The sequence below is a fragment of the Serinus canaria genome, chromosome 13, assembly GCF_022539315.1.
Source record: "Serinus canaria isolate serCan28SL12 chromosome 13, serCan2020, whole genome shotgun sequence".
In the NCBI taxonomy this organism is placed as follows: Eukaryota; Metazoa; Chordata; class Aves; order Passeriformes; family Fringillidae; genus Serinus; species Serinus canaria.
Window position 1 is genome coordinate 10018599 of NC_066327.1, and position 19329 is coordinate 10037927.

The window sequence follows — 19329 nt, forward strand, 5'->3', positions numbered from 1 at the left end:
AACAACCCTGAACTGAAATGCTGACTCTCTGCATCCAAATTGTGATGTATAACATCAAGGCTCTGAAGAGAATTCCAAGGGCAGAATTCCATTTTTACTCTGTTGTTGATGAACCTCTGTGGCAGCAGCTGAAGCTGATGTGCCAGTGTTCCTTGTGATGGAGAAGACTGGACTGGAACTTAACTGCTGCTCAGGCTTATTAGTTTGTACAGCTGTTCCCCACCTCTGGATCTCAGGAAAGTTACTTTAATGTCCCAAGTGCTGGAAAAGGTCAGAGCACAGAGCATGAAGCTCTCAGTTATTTTTTCCCTTCTGCACTCCTGGCATGCTCAGATTGTCTTCAGTCTTTGCTCTGATGTGACTTTGAGTGGATAAAAATTTTGAGTTAGGCTTTCTGTCAGCATCTGTATCCTGGAAAGTGCTGTGACATCAGCTGGAAAATGATCCTGCCCAAATTATAAATGCAAATTCAGTATTCATGTCAGACAAACACATTTTCTCTGAACAGATTTTAATGTTTGACTATGGCAAAATCAAGCTAAACTCATTTTCCAGTTCAGTGTCAGCCCAAATATCACAGGGACTTATTGCAAACCCTATGGAGTAGGGAGGAGGAATCACAAAGGAGCAGAGATAGGAGATGTAGCCTCTCTGAGAGTCTTTCTTACTGAACACCTTGCTCCAACCTCTTCTGGAAGAATAAAAGACCTCTTTGTAGTGAAGTATTGAAATGGCAATTTACTGATTAAAAGCAAATAGAAACATATTCTGCAAGAGAAGCAGTGGAATGGATAAATTGTGCTGCAATTTATGTTTTCTCAACATCATAGCAAATTTATATAAATGGAAATTTTTTATCAACTTAATACTAAGGTCAGTTGTGCTGTTTCTAATTGTCATTTTTCCATAAGGATCTTGTTTGGAACTGAAAAGTATTTGGGGCAATGCCTCCAGATATGTCTAGAGACAGGTCAGACAAGTTGACTCTGAAAATATAATATAATACATATTCCCTGAAAGACAGTAAACCCCAGTTTCCAATTCCATTGTTACTTTGTGTTTAAATTATTCACCTTTACTAATACATAGGGTTTCTTTTCATTAGAACTCTGTTTTATTTTTGTTCTAATAAAAAAAATAACATGTACATCAGGAACCCTGAATAATTCAGTCTGACTTCATAACTCAGGGAGCTTACTCTTTTCCAAGGCAGTTCTTGCCTAGGTGTTCCAGAAATCAAGCAATTCTCTTATGAACAGTTGTTCCTCTGTTGTAGAAGTCAATTTTAGCTACCATGCTGAGTGCAAGGTTACAGAGTTTGCTGTTGTATTGCCTGAGGCAGCTTCAGCTCTTTCTCTGTAGGAAAAGGACAAAACAACATTTTAGTTATTCCACAGTTACTCGAAAAAGGAACTGTTCAAACTTTAATTCTTCATAAAGGATCTTCTTTCAGAATTATTTTAGCTAAATATTGGCAAGAGAAAAAGCATTTCTTCTCTGTCAGATGAGATCTTCATCAATGCGTTTTTTGAGAAACATGAAACATTTTAATTAAACTACGAATTCCTTGATAAACTATGAATTCCTTGAAAGCCTTCTAAATATTGGGTTTGTGTGTTTAAAAACTATCACTTATCAAAAGACCTGTCATGATGCCCTGCAATGCATTAATAAGACAAGAATTGTAGCATTTGTCACAGAGCAATATAAAGATAACTTTGATTAGCAGTAGCTCTCTAGAGGTGATCTTTTGTTGTTAAAAATTAATTTTGGGGTCTCAAAACAAAGATAGGAACTTCAGGTTGTGTGAATTAAATATTGGATTATGAGATGCCAGCAACTAAATTATAGCAAGAAAAAAACCTGTAGAAAGAACCTAATCTTGTTTTTTTTTTCTCCTTCTGTACATAAATTCTGCAGTGTGATACAAGTCCTGTTACTTCATCTTTTCATTGCTGTCATTCCACTCAGCAATTCTAAACTGCAATGCTAATGCTTTTCCTTGTGACCACCTTCTGTCTTCCAGCCCATTTGACAATCTGCTTTTTCTACTCCTGAGGTTACCTGCTAATTTTACCCTTTCATCTCATTCTGTGCAGAAAAGTCACTGATCTACTTTTAGAGACTCCCAGTCTCAAAATTTCTACCTTTAACACAATTCCAGCAATTACTGATCAATTCCAGCAGAGTGGAGTTAAATGATTTGTAATTTAGGAATTTTCATCTTTATTTGTTTCACACTAGAACTTTTCTCTTGCATTTTGGAATGAGGAATGGTATCAGACACTGGTTTTCCCAGAACTTGTTTCTGTTAAACTCATGCTTGAAGAAGGAATTCTCTATGCTGTATTTATATTCACTATACTTTAGAACCAGGCAGGCTTAGTGTTTGTCCTTTCATTTATTTCCCATTTAAGCCTCTTCCAGATATCAATTATATGACTAATTGATTATCCATAGAGAAGCTTCATCTTTTCCTGCTTAGGTAATTCCTCTCAGAAGCAATGAAAATTCCATTAGGCAACAATCTATTACCCCAGTCAGCCCCAGCCAATTTCCACTTCTGATGTGGTTCCTTTATCTAGATTAAGTACAAGCCATGTGCAGCAGCAGCAGAAGCAGCACTCATCATTCAGGATATTTTTGATTCTGTCTGATAGCTAAAATCTCTATAACTTAATGATTCTAGTGGTTTCTTCTGACAATAAATTCCTTACCTGTAAACATACAATTCTGTGATTTTTCCATTTCATCCCCAATCCAGAGGTGTTCACAGAACATTGCTCATCTGCAAGGTTTTCCACAGTGGTATCACCTTGGCAGGAGGTGCTTCCACATCACAGGACTGAAACTGCTGTTTTCATAATGAAATCACTCTTTTAAGAGCCTTTTATTTTAGTGTTTGTTTTGCTCAGTGCACACTAAAACTAATGTAATATGGAAATAAATCTTCTGTTGGTGAAAAACATGAAATGTTTTTCCCGTGTTTCCATGGAGACAATCAGGCTGCCATAAAAGCACATTAAATGGCTCTTAGTTCTGCAGAGTTTGGCTGTTCTAAAGCCATTCCCTTACAAGTCACTCTCAGGCTCCTTTGCCTGTGTTCTGTGATGCTTTCCAAGAGTCCCAGGCTGATTTCTAGACAATGAGTTTTGCTATCTCCATTTTAAATGCTGGAAAAGATACTGAGGCGCAGAGTGACAAACTCATTTATCCCAAGGGATAAAAAAGGCAGTGATAGAACAAGAAGACAGTGTAAGGGTGTCCTTTCCTTGCTGCCCCATTGATTAGGACAGCCACTGCCCATAGACTAAGGTGCTAAGAACACTAAGAAAAAGTGCAAATTTGGGAATTCTTCCATGACATATTGTTTTAAAGAATGTTATCAGTGTTCTAGCTTATTCATGAAGTAGAAAATCACAGAAGCACAGAATGTTTTGGGATGGAAGGGACCTTAGAGATCATCCAGTTCCAATCCCCTGTCATATGCAGGGACACCTTCCTCCACACCAGCTTGCTCCAAGCCCCATCCAGCCTGGCCTTGAACACTTCCTGGGACAAGCTTATAAACTTGATATGCAATTGCTGATAATGTTTGCAGCCAAATTCTGTTTCATTTATCCTAGAAAATAAGCTTAGGAAGTGAATGGGGAAAGTAGAGTTTTTCTCATTTCCAGAGCAGAATGTCTTCCCTCACATTTAAGTGCAGGCATGTGGAGATAGGCAGCAGCCTGGCTGGGAACTGCTGGAACTGTAACAACATTGACATTCAGTCCTCAAATAGAGCAACCCTGTCAGCCTCTCAGAGAATTCATACCCAGAATTTTTATTGCTTGCTTAGCTCTCTACAGTGCTGTGTTAGAAAAGAGTTGTAATTATGCATACTGAAATACTGATTTGTAAAACCAGTTTGGTCCTTATTTTTTACTATTTGCTGATGGAATCAGTATTAACAGTGATGCAGTTTTTCTTCTGAATTACCTCTAGGAATAAGCATTAAAATATATACATACTCTTCATATTTTGAAATGAGATTTAATGACAGAAAAATCTATTGATTAATAAAATGTGAATGGTTAAATATTCTCCTCTGTGAAAAATACAGAGGAGTTCTACATTGTTTCAATTTTTTTTCTAGTCATAGTTCACAGTATTAAATTTCATTACAGCTTTTAATCAGAGTTAGAAAAGGGTTCAGTATCTTATGAATTAGCTATCTGAATTAAATCATAGCAATTTTTTACCCATTATATTACTACTTCAGTTAAAGTATAAATTCCAACAACTTTGGAAGTATTACAGAAGTGTTTCACAACATACAGTGCAAATTCTCTCTGAGCATGTTAAAATATATATTTGTATTAATCTGAAATAGGAATGGTATATTTTTAATTATGCATGAATAATTTCAAATATTATTTTCTCAAGAAGGTATAACCTGGTTTGTTTTCATTGGCCTTGAAGTAAAATAATGTGTATTAAATTAAATCCCACTAAATAAATTATAATTCATTTCAGTGTTACAGAAAGCAGAAAGAATCTAAGTCAGTTCACAGGAGAAATTATATTCAATATTTCAAATTTACCATAGGATTGTTAAGCCCAAGCATTCAGAAATCTCAAAGTTAAATTAAATACACTTTCTCCTTTTTAATTTGTTTATGATGATATAGAGTCTTTTGCATGGTTTTGACATTATTAAAACTTTCTAGTTTTTATTTTCAGTATTTTCCTAGCAGCAAAGTGAATCAAATCTTTCAGGCATGTGGAAAGAAGCAGAGTTGTGTTCTGGCACTGGGATCTCGAGGTTTAAGGGGATCGGGTGGTGTCACAGTTCAATGGCAGATGTGCAAAACGCAGCCTCAGCTTCTCACAAAACTTAAATCTGACTTAGAATCCTTTGGCAAGGTGTTACCAGCCAGCCTGATCTACCAGTGCAGAACTCCCAGGCTGTCTCTCTCTTTTCCTCACACTCATTTGCCAGGAAATTGAAGGTGGAAGTCCACGGGAGGGTATTCCATTCTGGATGAGGGCTGGCAGGGCTTGGAGCACCCAGTGGCACCAGGTCAGCAATGGCTCTCCCAATGCCTCTCTCTCCCAATGCCTCTCCCAGTGGCTCTCCCAGTGGCTCTCCCAATGTCTGTCCCAATGGCTCTCTCCCAGTGGCTCTTTCCCAAAGGCTCTCCCAAAGTCTTTCCCAAAGTCTCTCCCAATTGCTCTCTCCCAGTGGCTCTCCCAATGCCTCTCTCAGTGACTCTCCCAAAGGTTCTCCCAATAATGGCTCTCCCCATAGATCTCCCAAAGGCTCTCCCAAAGTCTCTCCCAATTGCTCTCTCCCAATGACTGTCCCAATGGCTCTCCCACTGGACCTCTCCCAGTGGCTCTCTCCCAATGGCTCTCTCCCAGTGGCTTTCCCAATGGCTCTCCAATTGCTCTCTCCCAAAGTCTCTCCCAATTGCTCTCTCCCAAAGTCTCTCCCAATTGCTCTCCACTGGACCTCTCCCAGTGGCTCTCTCCCAATGGCTCTCTCTCTGCTGGGGCAGAGCAGGGAAAGGCCAAAGTGCTGAAGATCCCTGGAGAGCACAGGGACAGGGACCGTGTCCTCCCTGTGTTGGTGAGAGGCTGCAGAGTTGAGCAGGGGAAGGAAATGGTCACCTTTAGCTCTGCTCCTGTCCTGAAGGTCTCTCACAGCACATCCTGCAGAACTGGGCCCTCCCTGCAAGGCAGACACAGAGGGTTCAGCATTTCCTCCTGCTCCACCCACTGAAGATTAGAGCAGTGTTTTGAAGCTCTCACTTCTATCTCAGGAAGTTTGAAGCTGGACCACCTGCAGGTTTTGGGGACTCTAAACCAGAATCTGTAGAGCTGCTGTCATTAAACATCTGCCAAAGCCCTCTGAGTCCCAGAGAATGAGGTGATTTTTACACCCCACTTCTTCCTGGAATTAATAACTGAATGTAACATCTGACCAATATGTTTCTGTCAGGGGCCTTTTTAAAGTATGTTTTGCCTTCAGCTCAGTGGGATATGCAGAAACACACCCTTGGGTACACACACAAGCACAAATTATCCCACAGTGGAATTGCCTGGAGCTGAGGGAACATCGTGGCTCTGCTGCAGGATTGTACTGCATTGCACTGATGGGAGTGAGCCATCCTTGCCTGCTGGGGAAACCTTGGCCTTGAGGGCAGGAGGGTTGTTTGTGAAAAGGGCACCTACACTGAGGGTTGTGGCTGCTTATCACACCCACCAGTGGAGGCACATTAAGTACATTTCCTAACTTCCAGTCCTGTCCTATTTCTCTTTTCTTCGCCTGTTTTTTTCACTGATTTGGATTTCTGTATATTCGTCAGAAAATTTAATTTAAATACCAAGGGTTCTTATCCTTTTCTTCAGAAAGGAAATCTGCAGAGCCCTTTGAAGCATCTTCTGCCTTGGATGGCCCTCAGCAATGTCAAAAGCAATTATATGTCAGTTATAAAAAGCGGTTTTTAAAGTGTCTGTAAAAATTAAAATAGATGTTTCTGTGCACTGTATCAGCATCTTCAGCCTCTCAGATGTTAGAGTGCTCCAAAACAAACCTATACAAAAACACTACACAGGGATGGAGCAAATGCTGCCAGTTTGAGATGTTATTGCCTAATTGCCTTGGGAAATTCCATTTATTGAAAATAATTCACACACATGTTTGAAACATTCAGTAATTAATTTTCAGCTGAATTGATTTCTGTATCCAAACTGCTTTGAGGATAGAGAGAGAGAGAGAGAGAGAGAGAGAGAGAGAGAGTTAAATATCAGAGCTGATGGTTGGAGGACATGTCCTCTCCTAAACTTGGGGGTGGGCTAACACAAATTTTCTCCTTAATGAAGCTGAATGATTTATGCTAAGATTTGCAAAAGCAGAATAAAAGCATTAGTATTATTTACTTTTATATGGTGGGTGGGTCTTGTAATCTGTTGTTAAATAACACTTTGTAAGACCCGAATTATTAACAGTATCAACTCTGAGAATAAATGTTACATTTGACTCCAACAAAGAACAAAATCTTCTGAATGGCTATAAAAGCCTGAAATTCCATCGAGGGCTTCCTGGGACATCTCATCCATTCAAGGGGGATGGGGTAGTCCCATTGCACCTGGATGGAGCCCCAGCACATGGATTGGCTCAAGTTTACCACTGGAAACTTACCATGCCTTCACAGAGAAGTGCTCTTTAATATGTATGACCATGTTTGCCTTAGAAAAAGTAGCATAAATTCACCATAAAGCTGATGAAGCTCTAATAGGAAGGCTGTGGTGTACTTCAAATAACCAAAATGTTAAAGCCAAAGCTGGTCTTAGCCAGCATGTGTTGGAAACATGTCCTTTCCCTAGCAAAAGTCAAGGGCAGCTTGTAGGAATTTTTATTTACATGTTTCAGCTGGCTCAATGGCTCCTTCACATTTGCTCTAATGGTTTTCATGGAAGCATGGAGCAAAATTCCTCCAAGGTACTACTCAGCTGCCTCAGTCACTTTCTCTTTGGTCCTCACTCTGCTGGAAGTGGACACATGATGCTGATTTGAAACCTTCCCCACCAGATCTGCAGGTTGACATTAAATGCCATTTGAGCTTCATGCTGAGAGGGCAGGAAGAGTCAGAGCCTTCTGTCTGCTGCCTGCCCAGACCTGTTCATTCACAGCTTTGCCATTCCTGCCCTTCCCTTCCCTGCCCATTTCCTGGCCTCTACAGCCAGGAACTGTGCTTTCCTTCTCCTGCCTGCTTGTGAAGCATTGCTGGAATCAAGTAACATAATGATATTGAAATGCACACATATCATGTAATGCATCAATAATTGACTGAGTTTTATTATCAATCTCTTTTGTATTAAAATGCACACTAGGATCTTTGCATTGAAGACAGCAGGTCTCATTTTCCATTTCATCATACCTCTCCAGATGTTCTTTTCTTGTACAGTCAGAACAGTTCCAAGGGGATTGCATGAAAGCAACTGCTCTTGACATTGCATTATGCAGGACTATTTTGTCATTGAGTGATCACAGTACTTATTGGCAGGCAATTTTAAATACAAGCCCCCCAATATTTACATTACACTGTCTCTTTTTATTGTGCAGTTCATTTCAGCTTCACTAAACAGCTACATGTTGAAAATACTCTCTTCCCCCTAAGGAATGGTCATAAAAACAGAATCAAACTCATAAATCTTGTTGTGAACTAGTTGTACAGTTTCTGCAGGATTACACATCCATTGCTGTGAGACACTGAAAGTATTTATTTGTTATCACCCTTTTAAAGTCAAATGTGTGAAAAACAAATTGGCTCTGTTGTGATTAACACAGTGACCCACTGGCACAACATATGGAACTACATCCTTACAGAGCAACTTCCCCCTCTACTGCCATTGACTGAACCAAGATTTTCCTGCAAGTCATAAGTCTTTTTTTATTGGGGTAATGAATAAAAATGTGAAATGTAATAGAAAAGTATCTCAAACACTGTTGGTAGGTCTTTGTCCAACACTGATTTATATTGCAAATCCACAGCTCTGGTGAAAGGTGCAAGGAGGGGAGAGGGAAAGTGTGTTCAGTCCATAGGGAAAGTTCTCTGGTCTGCTGTGTGGAGCTGGGACAGAAAGAGATTTGGGATGCAGTTGGTGTTTGTAGACCTTTTGGCATTGGAAAGCAAGGTCACCATAGCATCAGGAGGTTTTTAGGAGAATGATGCAATCCTGCAATCCCTGGTGTTTATCCTCTACCAGTTATTTTGGTCTCTCTCTGAGATTACCACAGAAGATTTATAGTTTTAGGAGAGAACTTAGGTTGCTCTGCATAATAAAAGCTAGGCCAGAAAAAAAAAAAAAAAGAAAGGGAAGAGACTTCTCAGCTCTGAGTACCTGGACAGCTTCCTAGAAAGCAAATGTCAGCAACAGAAACCTCTGGGTGTGAAGTGAGGAAGAGTGAGATTCATGAGCCAAGATGAAATTTATCTAATTTCCTACATTTTTCCAAGATAAAAATCTTCTGAAAATGATTATACTGAGATGTCCAGTACTATGTTTCAGGCAGCTGCCTCCTGGGGTGGATCCTTCCCTTGGAGACCCAGTATCCATGGGAAATTCTCAGAACAGGAAACCATGGAGCCTGGGTTCAAAAAAACATTAGGGAGGATGACTGAAGGGGGTTTTCATCAGAGAATTTTTGTCCAAGTGAAACATTTAATTCCAGTACTGGCTGGACACATATCTCCCTACAGAAATGTTGAATGAATGCTCAGCCACACTAAAGTGAGATTAATTAATCATATCAGTTTCACCTTCAGAGTGAGCCTAAAGAAAAAGTAGGAGAATGTTCCCATCTGAAAGCCAGGCTTAAGGCATTTCTGTTATTACTGTGCAGCCAGAGCTGAGTGCAGACTCCCTGACACAGAGAAGGGATGGCTGTAGTTTTCCTTTCAAGCTGATAAAGTAACATCTTCTTGTCACTTTATTTGTTTATTTGTACTTTTAGCTCTTCATTTTCAAAGAGTTCATACTCATTGCTTTAGGACAAAAAGAACTGTAATGACAAATATGGTTCTTATGTTTCATCTTATTGCCAAGGGTGTGTTCTTCTTCCAATGATGAGCATCTGCTCCTAGTCATGTAGAAATCTGATTAACAAAGCATGATCTTTGATTAGCATATTTCAGGAATTGTTTCTTATTACAAGCTCTCCTTAGGGCTTGTGTTGCTTAGCAGTACAACAACCTTCCAAATATATTTAACAGGTTGAGGAACTTTGCAGACATATAAATCCCTACTTTGAACTTTTATGTTCATATGGATCATGTATTCTGCATAAGTGGGAAAAAAATCTCCAGAAATAACAATCCACATCATTGTTTTTGCTGTCTTCTGACAAAGTCCACACTTTGGCTTGTATTTAATAAACTACTGTTTTGAACTGCATGTAAGGGCTGTTTGTAATGAAAAATAAATGATGCTTCTCTTATGTGTTCCATTTAAGGGTTTTCCTGAAGTTTTCCATCACTGGTCCTTTATATTAGGGAAGCTTTTGATGCCATGGGTATTGAACCTAATGACAATGAGATTGAATGCCTGTGGGTGAGAATTGAGAGGAAGACCAACAAGGCTGCCATCCTCCTGGGAGTGTGTTATTGTCCACCCAGCCAGGAGGAAGAGTTAAGCACGAGGACAATGTGTCAGGATCACCCACCCTTGTTCTTGTAGGTGACTTTAACCTACCAGACATCTGCTGGGAACTTAATGCAGCAGAAAAGAGGAAGGAAGTTTTTAGCCTGTGTGGAGGACAACTTTTTTGTCCCAGCTGGTGGGTGAGCCCACTGGGTGTCCCAGTGAGGGACTATGTTAGACCTGTTTGAAATAGAGATGGGCTGGTGGGAGATGTGGTGGCTGGAGGCCACTTGGGGCACAGTGATCATGAAATTATAGAGTTCTCAATACTTGGTGAAATCAGGAGGATTTATTGTCAACATTATTATTGTTCTCAGATTTTAGAAGCAAGTCGCTGAGGTATAGAGAGTTGAGGACAGATTAGTAAGGAAATGGAGGCTCGGATTTCCAACCACATCTTGTCCCATTGCTTTCCTTCCTGATGATTATTCAAGAGTGTTTTTTTCTTTTAGGGTAGACAGTTCTTAAATTGCAAAATATTGAAAGTTGTGTTCCTTTTACCAGTAATGTATAGTGTGATGCTATTTCAGAACTGCATGCATTTTTATTGCCTTAGAAGACCTAAATAGCTCCTGGAATGGATTCACCAATTAGTGTAAATTTTACTGTGTAAAAACACTAACTGTTGTAGCTGTGCATGATGTCTCATAGACCATGTGGGCCTAAATTTTGCTCCTTATTCATGCCAAACTAGTATTGACTTTCCAGGCTAAAGCTGCATCCCCACTCCTCAGGTTTTGGCTGATAGAACACTGAGCACAAGGCCAGGCTGTGCTTACCAGCAGCCCAGTGCTCCTGGCAGCTCTTAGCCCTGGGCTCCCAGCCAGTTTGCACAGTGATTTTTGTTGATGCAGCATTTTGCATCAAGGATGTGTCACCAGCAGAAGCAAACAATGTTCATGGGCTCCAGCAACAGAGCAAGGCCAGCTGCAAGAGAGCAAAAGTTCTGGCCATTAAATTTGTGTGTGGATATGACCTTTGAACTGCCTCAGCCACTGAAACAATGATGTGGTGACCCTGCACACTCCAGTGGTGCTCACTCATGAAAGGCTTTGCAGAAGGAGGGTGTTTCACTGGTCTGCAGTTTAAGAATATCCAGGTAGAAAGCCAGCTCAGGGAACTGTGGCTTGCCATTTAAATCCCTGTCAAAGATCTGCCTCGGTCCTTAACTCAGCCTCCAGTGAGAGTGAAGTAAGAGGATTAAGAAGGTGTCTCTCACTGTTTGTGTTCTGGGAATGTAAAGGGCAGGGAATCAGATACTTCTCATCTGTCTGGCTGTAAAAAAGACACCAAAAGGCAGCAGCAAAACATCCCTGAAGAGCCTTGACAGCCTTTGGTCTTTCCGGTGGGACAGACCCTGTCTCCTCAAACGCTGCCTATGTATTTTCCTAATGGCAACACATTGAATGTTGCTGCCTTATTGTTTATGGTGTAGGAAACAGATGGTCTTTTCTCCTTCCTTGTTCACTTCACCTCTTCTATCAGTTTTAATGGTTTAAAAGAAAAAGCTTTTAGCACTTTTGCTTTGTTTTTACGATTTCCCCCTGTCTTGCACCAAAGGCATTCCAGTAAATACATATGCACTAGTGAAGCTTAATTGCCCATCACAAATGTGTAATGGGTGTTAATGTGGCAGGAGCTTGTAGCTGTGGCTGTTTAACCCAGCACAGAACAGCTGCAGCACTTCAGACCCGAAGGAAAACAGAAGAATCCTCTGCTTGTTGGAAATATATTTGCTCTCAGAGAAATCTGGTACACAGCAAACCAAAACTTCTTCTACTTCAAACAGTCTCCTTTGAAAGGTTCTCTGATTATTCAGTATAAATTGGAAATTATTATCATAAAGGGCAAGGAAGAGCTTTATACCATCCCCAAAATGAAACCAAGAGTTGTCCATTTGCAAGAATGGATCAAGATGTGAGGAGACATGGGAAAGGGAAAATGGGATTTAAAGACATTGAAGAGGAACAGAAGTCAAATCCATGGCAACAGAATGTCCAAAAAGAGCTTCTCTAAAAATCACTTCTCAAACAAAAGTGAAATTTCTCTGTGTGACTGGTATGGCAGAGACTTTCCTTCTGACATGTTCACATAACCATATTTTGAATACTTGTAATTCATTTTGGCAGAAAATATCTTATTGCTGATTTTTAGAAACCTTCTTTTGTGGAAGAATGAATTTAGACAGATACCTTTCAAATAGGACAAGAGCTTGAACATGTTTGCTCTGAGATGGCAACTCAATTGTGCTGTCTGATCCCAACTCTGACAGCACTGCTGGTGCTGCAGGTTGTTGTATGAAAGCCAGGATTATTTTGTTGTAGCTTTTCTACTCAAGCATTTTAAATACAGGTGAAGTTGAGCTATAAAAAATTAAAAATCATCTCTAAAAGTATTATGCCTCTTTTACAGCAGCTGTGAAATTAAATTTATTAGCACTCTGCATTATATCAGTTTTTAGTTATCTTCTTATATATAGGTCATTTTGGTATTTCAGTGTATTTTATCCAAACATAGCTTTTCTGTGAAATAAACAGTGTAATACAGATTGTTAAACCAGAACTTCATCCCAAAGTCTCATGTCTAATATTCATGTGCACACCAATTAGATCACTGTTCAGTAATGAGTCTTTAAGCTCTCCATTTTCTTTCTGTGTAAACTTCTCTACCTCCCATGCAGTCTGAAAACAGCAGCACACACAATAAAATATCCAGGGATTTGGTCACTCACGTGTGGGAGTGTTCATTCTAACCAGTTGTCACCTGCTGGGAGAACCCTCTGCGTGCATTTCTCACTTTCTTTTTTTAATGATTTAATAATTTAATGATTTAATATTAATTTTGATTTCTTTCAGCCCTTGATCCATCCAAAGATCCCTGCCTGAAGGTGAAGTGCAGCCCACACAAAGTGTGTGTCACCCACGACTACGAGACCGCGATTTGCGTGAGCCGCAAGCAGCTGGTGCACAGGTGAGGAAACTTCCCCTTCCTCCAGGCTTGTGTGTCTGCCACAGTGTGGGAGAAGAAGTAAAATGAGAAAACTCCAAAATTAATATTAAAATTCCCATCGTTTTACAACATTCTTTTAAATTTTAATTTCGGTTTAAAAAAAAAAAAAAAAAAGACAGATGTCTTATATTTATAGCCGAGGCTATTTGAAAGATGACCCAGATCATGCTGCATCCTGTGGTGTGGATTGCAGAATCCTCTCCCAGTTCTGGGAAGGATTTTCTCCCCCCAGAGAGCAGTAATTATGCATATTTTAAAAACTGAAAACATGAAATATGAAAACACTGTGCCAGAAATATCTACACTTTTGGTATCTTAATTAGAAGTAATTAACAGGAGATTAATAAAGATTTTTTTAAAAATGTATCAAACTTAAATTTCCTAAAGAGCTGAAAAGTGTTGGTGGAAGTTTGTAGAGCAACTCCTTGAGAAGTCTCATAACTAGAGAAATATGCAGATCAAATTGCTGAATGACTGAATTAAGAGCAAATGAACTCAGTTGTTATGTGACAAGGCCAGGATGTTCAAATTAGACCACAGAACTTCACAGAGAGAAACTACAAAGAGAAGAAGAAAAGCCTACTGCTCATGGCTTGAGATATGTTACAACCAAGAATTGAGACATTTATAAACAAATGTTGAGGAAAAAAACGTAACTTTGTCCTATTTTGGAAGGAGAACTAGTAGAACCAGCAGGGAAACTAGAGTTGAGTATCTCCAGAGAATGAGTCAAGACCCAGAATTAAACTGGAGGAGTCAGCCCCTCCACCTGCCTGCAGATATATGACAGAATAAATCGTGTACTGCTCTAGTGAGCACCTCTGAATGCTTGGTCTGCACTTTATGGAGAATTCATTGTCTTGCTTTCATTATGTTTGAGTGATAAATCTGGGGACTGCTCTTCCATTTCTCTCTCTGTTTAGTGTGGAAGAAAAAATTTACCTGTAACACAGGTCAAGTCCCCAAATGTTGTTGTAAGCCAATATTGTAGTTCAGCAACTGTTTAAGCCAAACTAAATTCAGGATGATCTGATTCCCATGTACTACAGCTCATCTTTCCTCACTGTCGCCTGGCTGAGGAAGCTAATCCTGTAAGAAAAATTAGTCTTTGATTGATAATCCAAAGTTAATGGTGTAATGTGCATGAGGCAGTGTGTTCAGTATTTGGTTTTCAGTATGGAATGATCCCTGGAAGGAAGTTAGGAGTCTGCTATATGCAGTGCTTACACTCTAATGATATTTCTGACATTATGTAGCTTATGTTTTCTAGTGAGGAGGGATTGAAACCTGGTTTAAATCCTTGCATTATATAGTAGTCCTTGTGATATATAGACATAGATGTTGAGCCAAATGCTTTCTGAGCTATTTCCAGTATTTAATGTCTCCAAAGTAGTCAAAATGTTCAGAGGAATGGTGCAGAGGAAGTGAATATCCTTTCTTTGCAGAAAGCAAGCTGTGTTTCATGTGATCTCTCTATGATTCCTGCACTGCCTGCAGCTGTTTCAGCAAACCTTTGAGTAGCACTGTGACTATGGAGATGAATCGAAAACTATTGAAAACTTTGAAAATTCTCCAAACAATTTCCAGCAAGTTTTGCAATGCTGAAAGAACTACTGCTGCTATGTGACAGTGGCACATATAACCCCACAGTGGTTTTATTCTCCATGTACCCAGCTAGCCTGGCCTCAGAGGGTACACAGGTCAAGGAGGGAAGTAACCAGGGCAAATTGTCTGTTGATTTGAATCAGTGGAGTGGCACCCCCTGAAGGTTTTCATCTTCAGTCTCACAGCATTCTGGTTTTTTCTGTGCCAGAGCTGAATACTGCTGTACATCTGACTCCAGTTATATTAAATGCTGTGTTAATCAGGAGTAAACACATTAAAAGGGGTGGAGTTGCACCTATGTAAAACCAGCTAAAATCTGAATATATTAGTGTGGGCACATGTAGAACAATTACCAGATAACCAGGTGCTGCTGTGATTGTTTTGCACATCCATGGTTCTTTTGGGTGTGCTCAGGAGGATTTTCCATTTCATGCATCATTATCAACTTGCTGCAGTGGCTTTACACAGGATGTTGGCTCAGCAAAAAGTAATCGAGAGCAACACCTTTGTTATTGCTGAGCCTCCCAGGCAGAGCTCTGCTGGTTTGTGTCCCCCAGTGCCAGCCTGGCTGGAGAGCTGTGGTTTTCAAGCACAGTGTGCTGCAAACTCTGAAAGCACCAGTGCCAGCACGATGCCATTCCCATTTCATTTCCTTCCTGCTGGAATGCCTACTTCTTAAACCACTGCAGGAGCTCAGTAGCAGTGTAGAAAATTGAGTTGCATGGAAATGTGTTATTTAAGCTACTCAGACCCTACCCCAGGGGCAGTCTGGCCTCTCCTGGGCAGCATCTGCAGCCTCCTCCTTCTCTGCTCCTCCTCCCCTGCACAGTCACCTGGTGAGCAGCCCTGGGTCTTGATTCATGGAATGGTTTGGGTTGGAAGGGACCTCAAAGATCATCTAATTCTAACTCTCTGCCCTTTGGATCTCCTGATACAATCAGTTGGTTTCCCAATTAACCTTGCTGTGTCAGTAGATTTATTTTTTTTCAGTCTCTTGTTCCTTTTTATACTGATTCTGAAAATAATTTGTTTTCATTTGGTTATTATGTACAATTCAAGGAAAAGGGCATAGCCCAAAGGGAACTTGGCAAAATAGCATCATTTGGATTCTTGTTGGTATATTTATCCATGTTAATTGTTTGTGTTTTATTTATATGTGTTTTCTTGAAGACCCTATCACAAGCAGAAAGATAGGAGAACCCAGACAATAACAGGGGAAAACCACTGGGTAGCTTATTCATTTTTTTGTCTTTCTCCATGGGCATTAACCAACTAAATTTTCTAGTAAGCTGTTAGAACTTCAGAAGTTAAGGCAGAGGATGGCTGAGAGGTACTTCAGACAGATAATAGAGTTTTGTCAGCACATCCTCTAAGGCATTTACAGTATGAAGTGGACAGTACATTTAGAGAAAAGGAAAGACTGAGTTGTAATTGAAAAGTGTGAAAAATATAAATTTGGAGGTACCTTCTTGCATGCTTAATAGTCCTTGTACTAGTGATAGAGTCTTATGAAATCTTTTTGAGTGGATTAAAACCCCTTTCCATTTGGACATCTATGAGGAGAAGTCTTTATTAGCTCAGTTTTGCATGAAAGGCAGTAGTTAATGTCTCTCAAAGTTTTCTCATGCATTCTCAGTCCCAGAATACTTTAAGCCATTTGTGTCTGCTGGTGCTGACAGCGCAGTGGATGGGAAGGAAAGATGTCACTCTTGAGCTCTTTACAAAAGAACAGAATGAGAAGAGAGGATTGATGTGAAAATAATGGCCATATTAACATGTCCAGGGTTTACAGCTTTGTTCAGTCCATTTGACCAGCAATGACCAATTAGTTCATCACTGCAATGGAAGTCACTCACAAAGATAATCACACTGCTTCTCTGCTTCTCTGCTGTGTCTTAGAAATCCAGCTATTTACTATTTCTCCAGGACTTTTAAGGATAGTGCTGCTGACAAAAGAGTCTACTACTGAGTTTCTCACTTTTTTTTTTTTTTTTAAATCTGGACAAGTTCCCAGATAAAACATCTGTTCTTCTAAATTACACGTCAAAACCTTGGTCTGACCAGCATGGCAGTGTTGGCAACTACACTTACCCACAAGGAGCAGACAAATCTCCATCTCTTTCTTTACAAATCCTGCAGCTGATACACCATTTCTGGTTAGGAAGGACCCTGTTCAAAACAAGTCAAGTAAAACATCCCCATATGTGAAATAGAGCATTTTTGTAGCATCGCTCTGGTTTGCCAGTGAGTGTTTTAAATTGTATCCAAAATGGGGAGGCAAAGCAATCACTGCCAGCACATCAGTGACCCACCTGCATTGAAGAGCTGCTGGGAGCATTACAGAAAAATCTCTGACCACAGCAAATGCACCTCCAGGGATTTACTGAAAAGTTGTGCACATAAGCAGGGGTTTGAGACAGTGCTATTCCTCAATGTCTATGATTGCATCAACAATCACCTTTTAAAAGGTGCTAAAATAGGGCCTATAAACCCAGCCCTGTTTTTTTGCTGTTCTCTCTGACTTGTGTTTCTTTCTGTTTGTCTCGCTGCTAATGCTAATGAAGGGTTGGCACAACACCAAGGGCTCCCCTGGGGGTTACAGCTTCCTGAGCTGAAAACCCAGCTCCCACAGTCCCTGTGCCCTGACTGATGCCATGGAGGGCTTGGTCCTCAGCTCATTTAATTCTGCCTGATTTTTGTGGTTTGATTTATTTATCAAAGCCTGAGTAGGTGAGAAATCCATAGGAGAACCAAACTTGGGTGATGATTAATTATCTTTGGATCAACTAATACCATCAGATGGCTCCCCAGTTAACCTTGCTGTGTTCACAGCTCTTTTCTATTCTCTTCTTCCTTTTAACACTGATTCAGAAAATTATTGTTGTTCATTTGTGTATTATGTACAGTTCAGGGGGGGAAAAAGCATAGCCCAAAGGGTACTTCACATGAACCACAGAGTCACAGAATATGCTGAGTTGGAAGGGACTCACCAAGAACAGAGTCCAATTCCCAGCCCTGCCCAGGACACCCCAAGAATCCCACCATGTGCCTGAGAGAATTGTGCAAATACTCCTTGAACTCTGTCAGGCTTGATGCTGTGACCACTTCCTTGGGGAGCCTCTTCCAGTGCCCAAACTTCTCCTGATATCCAACTTAAACCTCATAAATATCATAATTATTTTCTGCATCTCTAGCGGTCTTGGTGATGAATTCACAGTTAGGAGTTATATTTACTGCAGATTTATTTATGAACATCAAATGAATTCTTTTGCTGATTAATGTTTTCAGAATTAAGGGAAGAAAACTGCACACTTCAGAGTCTAAAGAAAATCTTTTGACCATTGTTTTATTATAAAAGAAAGCCATTTCAAATAGGTTGGATTTTTTCCAAGGAACAATACAACAATATTTACACATACCTGCAAACTGATTTGAAGTCTCTAAATCTGACTTTTCCTAGGAAGAAAAAAGGGGAAAAAAAAGAAAAGGAATGCTTTTTATGAAAAACTTTTTATCTACCTCTAGTGCTGAGTATTGATTAATCTACTGGCATAGATTTTTGCTTTGGAAGAAAGAGCATTGAAATATTTGGTTAAACACACAATCACAAGACCAAATAGATTGCATTAAGTTTCTTTCAAACAAAGCTATTGTACTGGGGAAATTGCCAGAATTTAGGCTTATTTTTCCCAAGGGTAGCTCTGATAGAATCTTGGAGAGTTACTGTAATCCTCAGTGAATGAAAGTTCTAGACATGAAGAGGATTGAGTAAATGTTTGTTGTTTGGGGTATTTTTTTGTGAGTTGTTAACTCCAGTGCATTACTCTGTAAAGACTGTTATTCTTACTAATATCCAGTCCCTCACGGTACATTGCACAGTTTCACTGTGGCTCCTGCTGTTTGTCCACAAAGAGAAATGAGAAGCAGGAAAATCAAGGAGAGAGGGGCCTTGAGGTCACAGCCAAGTGCAGTAGATAATGTGATGTGCAAGGGGTGTGCAAGTGATGTGTGCAAGTCCTTGGAGGGAACTTGAAAGCTTTTAAAAATATTTCATCTCCAGATTGCCTGACAACAAAGGCTCCTCCACTACAGCACAAGAGTTTGGGATTTTGCAAAAGGCAAGTAACAGACACATGGAAATAAGGAATGTTTGTTTTGTTATGGAGTCCAAGTTGCCTTTTAATAAGACAGAGAGCACATGGTATGATGTGCCATCAATCTATAAATGCTCAATGGGACCACTGACTATTAAGAGAGAATAGCATAAGAGTCTGGCACTATCCTTTATTCCCCATTACAGTTATTTCTAAAATTTTGATTATGAAAATTATGATCTAAGCATGAACTCCCAAAGGTTAATAGCTTTTCCTCCAAGAGAGTCTCCATCAGTAACCACCCGGGATTCAATCCAAGCATGCTTGAACATTGGAACAGCACTCGCTGGTGTTAAAAGCAGATATCACTCTACTGAGCAGGGTCATTTGTAAACTGCAGGTCTCCCCCTCAAAGTGATCCATTTCTCAG

The 19329-nt window shown here is 40.0% G+C and overlaps 1 protein-coding gene across 1 annotated transcript in view; it reads left to right on the plus strand.

Moving 5' to 3' along the window:
- SPOCK1 (SPARC (osteonectin), cwcv and kazal like domains proteoglycan 1) overlaps positions 1 to 19329 on the plus strand; it is a 264963-nt gene that overhangs the window by 137117 nt on the left and 108517 nt on the right. The window contains exon 4 of the mRNA XM_030229277.2: positions 13047 to 13161. Coding sequence (XP_030085137.1) covers positions 13047 to 13161 — 115 coding nt within the window. The remainder of the gene's footprint in view (positions 1 to 13046; positions 13162 to 19329) is intronic.